Below are 9,909 nucleotides of genomic sequence, written 5' to 3'. Positions count from 1 at the left end.
TCCTCAAGAAGTTGTTCAGAGAAATATCCAGTGCCTCTGACCCCAAGTGTAGGTCATGATCTGAATTTAAAAATGACTTCCCACCTTTCCTATCAACCCAAGCATGAAAGAGACAAAGGTGACATCATCTCATTTCCCAGCCCAGGAGTCACTAATCCTTAGTTTTTACTCAATGACCAAAGGTCCCATTGCAAGCATTTATCTTCTCAATAGCCATACCCCTTATTGGGTTGTGTCCCATATCACAAGTTTCATGGTGAACAAAACCAAGAGCTGTGTTTGTTAAGATGATGGAGTACAGTTAAGAATCTAGCCAAGGCTGGGCACAGTGGCTCACGCCTGTAATCCCACCACTTTGGGAGGCTGAGATGGGAGGATTGCTTGAGCCTGGGAGGTTGAGGCTGCAGTGAGCCATGACTGCACCACTGCACTCCAGCCTGGGTGACAGAGTGAGGCCCTGTCTTTAAAAAAAATAAAGAGTCTTGTAAACCTATGGTCCAAATCTCCAGGAGTATTTATAATTTGGCCATGCTTAACGTGATGGGACCTGATGGAATACAGTAAGTCCTCACTTAACATAGTCCACTGGTTCTTGGAAATTGTGACTTCAAGTGAAATAACATCTAACAAAATGAATTTTTCCCCTTATCAATGTCATAACTAAACAACACTGAACAATGTCATAACTAAACAACATTGAACAATGTCATAACTAAACAACATTGAACAATGTCATAACACTGAACAATGTCATACATTGTGCATTGTTGTACGATGTACACCTGCTGTACATTGTTTTGCTTAATGTTGTAGTCTTCAAGAACCTATGGATAATGTTACATGAACTACTGCTATACAAATAAAGACGGCCTGAGCCTTTCATTTTCAAATCACAAGTGGGGAAGCAGAAGAGCTCCTTTATTGACTGGACTTGGACAGAGAAAACAAAGCCCACTGGGAAGAGCCTTAACATACGTTTTTTTCTCAAAATTAAAATTATTCCTTTAATACACACTTATGCATTGTTTGTAAATTCCTCACTTAAAACAGTTAAGTGGTGAAGAGTTTTTAAGTTTTTAAGTGATAGAACATATTCAACTATTTGAGAAAGTAATAAAGCTAATTGAATAGCATTACATAATGACATTTAAACATTATTCAAAAGCATTTCAAATAACCGAAGAGTTTCAAATGGAGTATTTTATTCACATGTTAGTTATCATTTTAACATACACACAAACACTGACACACTCTGGTTTGCGTGGAACAAGGGTGGTCTAAATATCCTAAAAGAAAATGAAAAATTAAAGTACATTAATTTTTCATTACTGTAGGCAGTTACGTCCACATCACTTACAAAGCTATTACTGATATTGTCCAAGGAAGCAGAGTGGTACAGAGGAAGGAAACTTGAGGGTAAATTCATCAGTGACATAACAGATCTCAACATGAGAAAGCTGACAAAACATGAATTTTTGCTGTGAAATTTCTCTTTGCAAAATATGAAGAAAAGTCAATCAATGGGCAGTAAATAAGAGTAGGTGGTGAACTTTTGCTGTCAATTCTCCTCACAGTATCTTGCAGAGGCATCAAGAAAATTGCTTAGTCCTTCTCCGGGACCAGTTTCAGAACTTTTCCAATTGCAATGGTCTTACCCTCATCTCTTAAAGTAAAACGACCCATCTGAGGAAAATCTTTGAACGTCTCGAGGCAGATGGTTCCTGCTGTCCTTAAACGAGCAATGCATACTTGATCTTGTTTCACGAAGCGGGGTCGTGTCTTACTTTTTTCTCCTGATTTTTTGTCTACCAAGGAGATTAACGCTGTTATCTCAACTTCCTCAATACAAGTATGAATGTGCAGCACCGCATTATAACCTGGGCAGATGATGGATTTGTGCTCAATAATCACTATCTGAACATCAAACGTGCGTCCAGAATGGCAGAGGTTACTAGGATCACAAAGTATGAATCCTGGAAGAATCTCTTCTTCTTCAATTCCCTTCAGTCTGATTTTGAGGTTTTCACCTGGGGCTACAAAATCAGTTTCAGTATCATCAGAAAGTATTCCAAGAACTTCTACATTGTGCTTGTTTGGCATCATCACGAGCTGCTGGCCTTTAAAAATGGACCCGGATTCCAGCTTTCCCAGGACCACAGTGCCCATATCTTTGTACTTATCCACAATTGGCAGTCTTATTGGTCCATCAATTGATCTGTTGAAGTTTGGCAAGTTATCCAAATACGGAATAAATGGTAATCCAGTGTACCAAGGGCAGAAATCTGACTGCTCTTTAATATTTGCTCCGGTCAGTCCTGAGCAGGGCATAAAGTGAATGTCCTTTTTTGGACTGAAGCCTACTTTTTTCAAAAAGGGCACCAGTTTTTCTTTACATTCTTCATATCTCTCAATGCTCCAATTTACTGTGGGATCATCCATCTTATTAATAAGCACTATTAAATGTTTTACCCCTGCCGTTTTTGCCAACATCGCATGTTCTCTTGTCTGTCCACCTTTTTCAAATCCAGTTTCAAACTCTCCTTTCCTGGCAGAGATGACCAGCACAGCCAAATCAGCTTGAGAAGCACCACCAATCATATTTGGGACAAAACTCTTGTGGCCAGGGGCATCTAAAATTGTGAAATGTTTCCTTTCTGTTTCAAAATAGGCACGACCCACTTCGACTGTTTTACCCTTGTCTCGTTCCTCCTGATTTGTATCTAAGGCCCAGGACAAATACCAGGTTTCTCTGTTTTTTTCCTTAGCTTCTCTTTCATATTTCTCCAGTGTTCTTTTGTCAACCATTCCAGTCAAAAACATTATCTGTCCTCCGATGGTTGACTTGCCAGCGTCTACATGGCCAATGAATACTACATTTACGTGTTCTTTCTTAGGTGCACCTGAGGGTACGATCACAGATTTGGATTTTCTTATTTCCTCTTTTTCCTCCATCATTTCCTGGCCACTTTCTTCTGGGGGCCCTGAATCTCCCGAGGAACCACCCCCAGGCTCGGCTTCACTTACTTCTTTACTGTGCTCCCATGATTCTTCTAGGGCCATTTCCACCTCTCCATTTTCTACAACAGGTTCTGAAAGTTCCATGGTAACGGCTGAATTGGAACCTTCAAGCGACACTAACGGTTCCTCTCGGGAAGGTTCCACAGGTGCCCCCCGTCCCATCCTTTTACCTTGAGGGTATCCCGCGCCGGTGCAGGTTTCATCGTTGCTGCCGGAGCCGGCCGGGAGGGTGGGCGGCTGAGTCGGGCCCCGCAGGAAGGACGGCACGAACTCCGCGGCGTGTACGTTAGGCACGAAGGGCTTGGCGTTGACGTTGAGCTGACGGCTGAAAGCCGAGCTGAGGGGCTCGCGCTGGGCCTCGGCCACCGCAGAGGAGACTCCATCCCCGCTCGGGGCCGACCCCGGGGCTTCCATGTCCACCTGGTCCCAGCAATCGGGCGCCGAGTCGCTGCTGCTGCTGCCCGAATCCATGGTCTGGGAACTTGCTGTGTGGCAGTGAGGGAGCGGGCTCAACAGGCCAGAAGAGCGGGCTCCGCCGGCGGGGTTAAGGCAGCAAGAGCGAAGGGCCAAGGGGTAGCGACACGAACCTTAGCGGCACCGCGGAGGCAGCTAAGCGCCGATGCTGCATTCGCAACTGCGGCGGCAGCAGCAGATATGGCGGCTCAACACTCTCCTCTTGTGTGTGAGCGGATCTCCTCCCCCAAACCCCAACCACTTCCGACTCCTCCACCCCCGACCCAACGCCGGGCGTGGATTGACCCCTCGCTGCTATCCGTACGCTTGGCTTCCTTACTTCTTCTTAGCCAGGGGCTAAGTCCAAAAGTACTATTTTTTAAAACGTAAATTTCCATTCACTTTTTTGTTCACACAGTCTGGCAGAGCAGTTTGACCACAATCTGATGATTAAACCTAGACAGGAACACATGATATACAATTCTACCAAAAGATTCAAGTAAAAGTGAACATTTCTATTGAACAAATGGGAGGCAGGATAAGGGTTTAACTATACAGAAATTCAGAAACCCAGCAACTGAAGGGAGAGGCAAGGAATGGGTAGGGAGGGACTCATGAAATATATGAGTCTGTAGCCGAACTTAGGAAATGCAACTTAAGATCACTCATTAATTTGAAATCCAGAGGCCTTTTGATTTTCCCTTTCCAGTGGGCCCCCATAAGCCTGTAACTTCTGCTGATGGCTTCTATAGTTTAAGGATAGGGTTACAACTTCTTTTCATGTTAAGCACCCTGGCTGTCTGAGGGGAGAGAATTTCCAAGGAGATCCTTGTTCCAGTGAAGCTTCCAGTCACTTCATATGCAGATGCCTGCACAATGGCTGACCTGCCATTCAATGGTGGATCACGTAGACAAGCACAGGACTCAGATCACTCTTGTTTTACCAACCAACCGAATTCCGGGTTTATCTGCACTACTCCCCAGCACCTCCCTAGTACATCCTGCATCCACAGGCCTCGGGTTTTCCTGCTTCATTCCGGGGGGCCTGGAATCCTACTCACTGCACTGGCTTTGCTCTAAGAAACAATCAGTGTCATGTTGAACCCCTCTACAGTTTATGGTAATGAGACAGGGCTGTAGGTGTCAGCCTAATTAAACCAATTAGGACTTCTGAGATGAACAAAGACCTTAAGACCCTAATCAAAAGAATCTCACTCTCAGAAAGTGTTAAGAGTTGAGTCAAAGCCTCAGCGACCTTGTTTGTAAATTAATTTAGTGCAAACTGACATAGAAAATACAAACTTATTTCTCTGAATCTGTTTTTAGTCTTCATGTACTCAAATCTGTCACCTTTTGCTTTTATGAATTCAGGTTTTGTGACATACCTAGAAAGACTATTCAGTCCAAACAATCTGCTTAGTACAAGATGGTGTCACATAGATGGATTTATTTTTTTATTTTGAGACAAAGTTTCACTTTTATTGCCCAGGCTGGAGTGCAGTGGCATGATCTCAGCTCACTGCAACTTCTGCCTCCTGGGTTCAAGCAATTCTCCTGCCTCAGCTTCCTGAGTAGCTGGGATTACAGGCGTCCGCCACCAAGCTCAGCTAATTTTTTTTAATATTTATTTTTAGTAGAGACAGGGTTTCACCATGTTGGCCAGACTGGTCTTGAACTCCTGACCTCAGGTGATCCACCTGCCTCGGCCTCCCAAAGTGCTGGGATTACAGGCATGAGCCACCACGCCTGGCCTCATAGTTGGATATTAAATAAATCCAACAACAAAGCAAAATATTATAAAACCAAGTACCTGATTATAACTTGAGAATTGTGTTCTCCAGAGTTTAGGGGTAGGAAAAAAGACAGACTTGGGCCCTTGATGTTTTCACTCTGGGGCTGCCGCTATTATACTAGCTCTGTACTGTTTCCACACCTTCATTCTTTTTGCCTCCGGTTATGGATTAATTATTTACAGTGACATAAAGAGAATGTGCACACCTATTCACAATAAACAGGAAGAACTGAGAGGTAGAATGTGCAGAGAGACCCTCCACACAAGTGCTGGAGCCTTCTTGGACATTGTGTGAACCTAGAATGGACATTTCTGGGAGAACCTGTCAAGGTTTTGGCAGCCGTGTTCACATAAGGTAATTCATGCAAGGAAGCGGGAGACATCTGGGATTTTTCCTTCACCTGGGTCGAATGCGTTGGTCATGAACATATTGGTATGACTGCTACTTAGTGATATCTCAGAGAACAGAGGATACTTCACTGTTAGAACCATAAAGGAGAAGTCAGAAATAGTCTGTGAATGTCCTCATAAACCATCATTCATGAGGTGCCAGGGGAGGCAGTTCAATGCAAGAGAGAGAAGCACTGACCAGATTGTGTCCAGAGAGATTGGCCTTGGACAAAAATCTTTTGGTTTGTGTGATGGGATGCTTGTCTCCAGTCTTTCTGCCTAAGAGTTCATCAGTAAATGAGAGAATTTTCCTCACCAAAGAGGAAAATTTAAAAAAGAGTGTAGGTGGTATCCAACCATTGCTTAATTCAATCTTTTTCCTCCTTTAAAAATCTTTTTTATTGTAAAATATAGCACAAACACAGAAAGTCACATTAAAAATTATAGGTTATTGACTTATGAGAAAGGAAACACACTTGTAACAACCATCCAAGTCAAGAGAAATTTGCCAGCCAGCCCAGAAGGCTTCCTTGTGCCCTGTTAAATCACAAACGACTTCCTCCACCTCTCAATGTAACTGCTATTGTGACATTTATGGTAATAACCTATACGATTTTCTGTATAGTTTTATTACACAAATGTGTACACTCAGACACCACAGTTCAATTTGGCATGCTTTTTTGATATTTCTTTTAAGTCTTTTTTATCTCTGGATACCCAACCTATCTTCCCCTTTTTCATGTCATTTATTTATTGAGGAAAGTGGATGATGTGACGGGTAGAGAGGTTTTTTTGTTTGTTTTTTTGTTTTTTTACATTCTCAGCTTTGCTGACTGTATCTCTATGGTAGAGTTTAGAATATTCCTTTGTTCTCTGTATTTCCTGTTTATCAGTAATTAAATCTATGAGCTTGATCAGATTCAGGTGCAATTTTTTAACAAGAATACTTCAAGGGAATTTTGATTATTTCCATCAAGAGGCACATGAGGTCGGGTTGTGACTCTTTTTACAGTTAGCCACAATTATTGATACTTGTGTAGAGACATATCATTAGAGGTTGCAAAATTGTGATATTGCACTTCTGTCATTCTTTCTTTTTTTATTAACTGGAGTGCTGTTCCAAAAAATTTACCTTCAACAGTTTTGTTACTTTCAGATATAGATTGCAAAGGAAATGCGGGAAAAGTGCTTGATTCTTTCGTGTTATTTAGGAGTTTTAAAAAATAATAAGTTGGTTCCCTAGAATCCTACACACATGACAAATAAGGATTTTAAAAGGGATAATTGTGAATTATTGGATTTACATATATTTGAGGCATTTTGATAAATTTTGCTTACTATACTTATTGATGATCATTTGCCAGTGCCTCTTCTGGTTGAGTTCTGAACACTTTTGAGACTATGCTAGTAGTCCTTGATGGTTTATTTATTATATGGTTTGACAAGATGTACCAGACCAATTATACAAATGTTTGCCAAACCAGGAATACTGGTTCTCAATGATAACATGGAAAGATAGATAGAATTAGAAAATAAAATAATTACTCATTTGATTTATCCCACCTACACATATAGTTGTCTCAGTACCACCACCATCAATATGATTTAAAATAAACAGATTTTTTCTTTGCATAAATGCTCTCTCTATTCTCTGCCTGTATTTCATAGTTGAATTGTATCTATCTGATAGTCAATTTTATTGAGTGCTTCATAAGCGTAGATCATATTTCAATTATTTTATATGGATTCTCTCATTTAATTTTCCCTATCATCCTTTGAAGAAGGTAATCTTATCACTCTGTTTTACAGATAAGAAAATAACATTCAGAGAGGCCAGGGATTACTCAACGTCACATAGCTAGTAAATAGCAGACTTGGAGTTCAAACACAGACAATATGATTCTAAGACCACACTGGCTTGTATCATCTATTATATATATATAAAGAAAGGAATAGGGAGATTTGGCAGAGTTAAATCACAAATAGAGGAAGAAGGTAAAATCTTAGATTATCTGGAAAGAATGGAAATATAATAAATTTAAGAGAGAAAGGATAATTCACTGTAGTTCTTTCATGAGGATTTGTGTTTCTTTCCTGAAGTAGGAGACTGGAAATTGTGAAGGAAGACTAAAATAAGAAAAATGATGAATACGGGAAGATTTATAACAGGCCCTTATGGTATGGGGGAGGTGGCTGATTTGGGAGTAATAAAATTATTTTTTAAAGAATTTAGGTAAACCAAAACAGCACTAGACTGGAGGACATAATATGTTTAGGTTTTGAGATTCCTCTCTTTCCCCATCTTACATCTAGCATCACTGAGCAACTTGGGGCACAAGCAGAGTCTTAAGTTTCATCCAGGTTTAGGTAACAGTGGTGTATGGTAGGCTGAAAGGAGGAGAACAGAAAAATATTGAGGAGCTAGTGAACATAGAGTTAAGAACACTGTGCCTTATATTGGTTCTCTTGGCGTATGTTCCAGCCCCATTCACAAATAAGCTTCTCTGTACTGAGAAGGCTAGAAAGCTTAAGCCTCCATTTCCTAGAGTTTTGCTGCTGAGATTCCAAATGTGTTTTACCTTCTGTCAATCTGATGCACCTCAGACAGATTCCACTTAAAGCCAATCTAAGTGTAGAGAAATGTGAGGTAAGGCAAGCATAACTTGGAGGTATAGACCTAGCTGGGAAAAATATCTCCCTTGGGCCAACACTTCTGGTGGAGTTTCCTGTTTCCAGGAGATCAGCTAAGGTACTGTTTTCCAAGAACCTGCAGTTGCAGTGGAAGCCTCCTGATTCCCCAACTCTTCAACTGTGAAAGAGGCGGCAGCCCTACTTGAGAGTCAACTGTGCTGTATGATTGTGGTAATTATTCTGAGAGGTTGGGAAAAAACAAAACAAAACAAAACAAAACAATCTGTTTCTCTGAACCTTAGAAGTACACTATTTATAAACCCCTAACTCCCCATGTTAGTCCCTGTGCTAATTAACAGAGTACATTCTGTTAACATCAACCAAACACTGACTTGTACAAGTGTCACATGGCTGGGGTTCAAATGCAAGACTTACCATATGTAATCTTGTGTTTTGTTTAATTTTATTAACCACTATCTGCCTCAATTTTCTGATCTAAGAGGTGGACCCACATTCATAGGTATGGCCCTGGGGTGCTAGATGCAAGGATGTGTGGAAGCTACAAAGAACCACAGAGATGGGAATTATATGTCACTTAAGAAACTTCATCATTTTCAAACACCAGTACCTACCACTACCACAGGAAACTATGGGACAGAAATCTTAGCTAGGGCTGAAATGTCTGATATCCAAGCATGAAAATACCTTACCCAAATACAGCTCAAGTTTGAGGTTAAAAGGGAAAAATGTATCTCCATTGTATTACTCTGTTCTCATGCTGCTAATAAAGACATGCCCAAAACTGGGTAATTTATAAAGGAAAGAAGTTTAATTGACTCACAGTTCTACATGCCTGGGGAGGCCTCACAATTATGGCAGAAGGTGAAGGGAAAGCAAGACACGTCTTACATGGTGGCAGGCAAGAGAAACAGCATGTGTAGGGAAAGTGCCCTTTATAAAACCATCAGATCTTGTGAGATTTATTCACCATCACGAGAACAGCATGGGAAGATCCCACCCCCATGATTCAATTACCTCCTACTGGGTCCCTCCAGTGACACATGGAGATTATTATAATTCAAGATGAGATTTGGGTGGGGACACAGAGCCAAACCATATTACCCATTCTGAGGCAGTCCCCAATTCTTGCAATGCCCACACCTTGATCTTGGACTTTCAGCTTCCAGAACTGTGAAAAACAAATTTTCGCTCTTTATAAATTATGTGGTCTCAGGTATTTTGTTATAATAGTACTAATAGACTAAGTCACCAAGTAAACATGTACATATATGTCTTACACATCCCAGAATTTGCATACAGTAACACAGGAGAGCAAACTCCTAGATCCATGTTAGCAATCAGAAAATTGAAGTTTGAGGGAAAAAAAGGCTGGTCACAAAATATTCTTTGATGTGGCCAAGGCCCAAACACTTATTAGTCCTCAAAATGCACACCCATAATGGAAAATAAAAAACATAGAGATTAAGAAGCAGAGAAGAGGAACTTGGTGATTTATTGACAAACTACAATCATAGGAGCTCTGGTACTACAGTAAAGAGGAAGTATGTTAGGGAACAAGCTAATTTGAGCTGTACAAGTCTCTGGGAAGTAGAGCAATAGCAGAT

General features: G+C 41.0%; 1 protein-coding gene across 1 annotated transcript; it reads right to left on the bottom strand.

The window, feature by feature from the left end:
- Positions 1–882: 882 nt before the first annotated feature.
- On the bottom strand, positions 883–3,742 carry GSPT2 (G1 to S phase transition 2). Its single transcript, XM_004065314.4, has one exon. The coding sequence runs from the start codon at positions 3,487–3,489 to the stop codon at positions 1,603–1,605; it is 1,887 nt and encodes a 628-aa protein (XP_004065362.2). The 5' UTR covers positions 3,490–3,742; the 3' UTR covers positions 883–1,602.
- Positions 3,743–9,909: the final 6,167 nt, after the last annotated feature.

This window comes from Gorilla gorilla, chromosome X (assembly GCF_029281585.2).
Source record: "Gorilla gorilla gorilla isolate KB3781 chromosome X, NHGRI_mGorGor1-v2.1_pri, whole genome shotgun sequence".
Taxonomy (NCBI): Eukaryota; Metazoa; Chordata; class Mammalia; order Primates; family Hominidae; genus Gorilla; species Gorilla gorilla.
The sequence above is the reverse complement of the archived record's forward strand: the minus strand, read 5'-3'. Positions and strand labels throughout refer to the sequence as shown.

Coding starts and splice junctions, on each gene's coding strand:
- GSPT2 (XM_004065314.4), bottom strand. CDS start 3,489: ATGGATTCGGGCAGCAGCAGCAGCGACTCGGCGCCCGATTGCTGGGAC.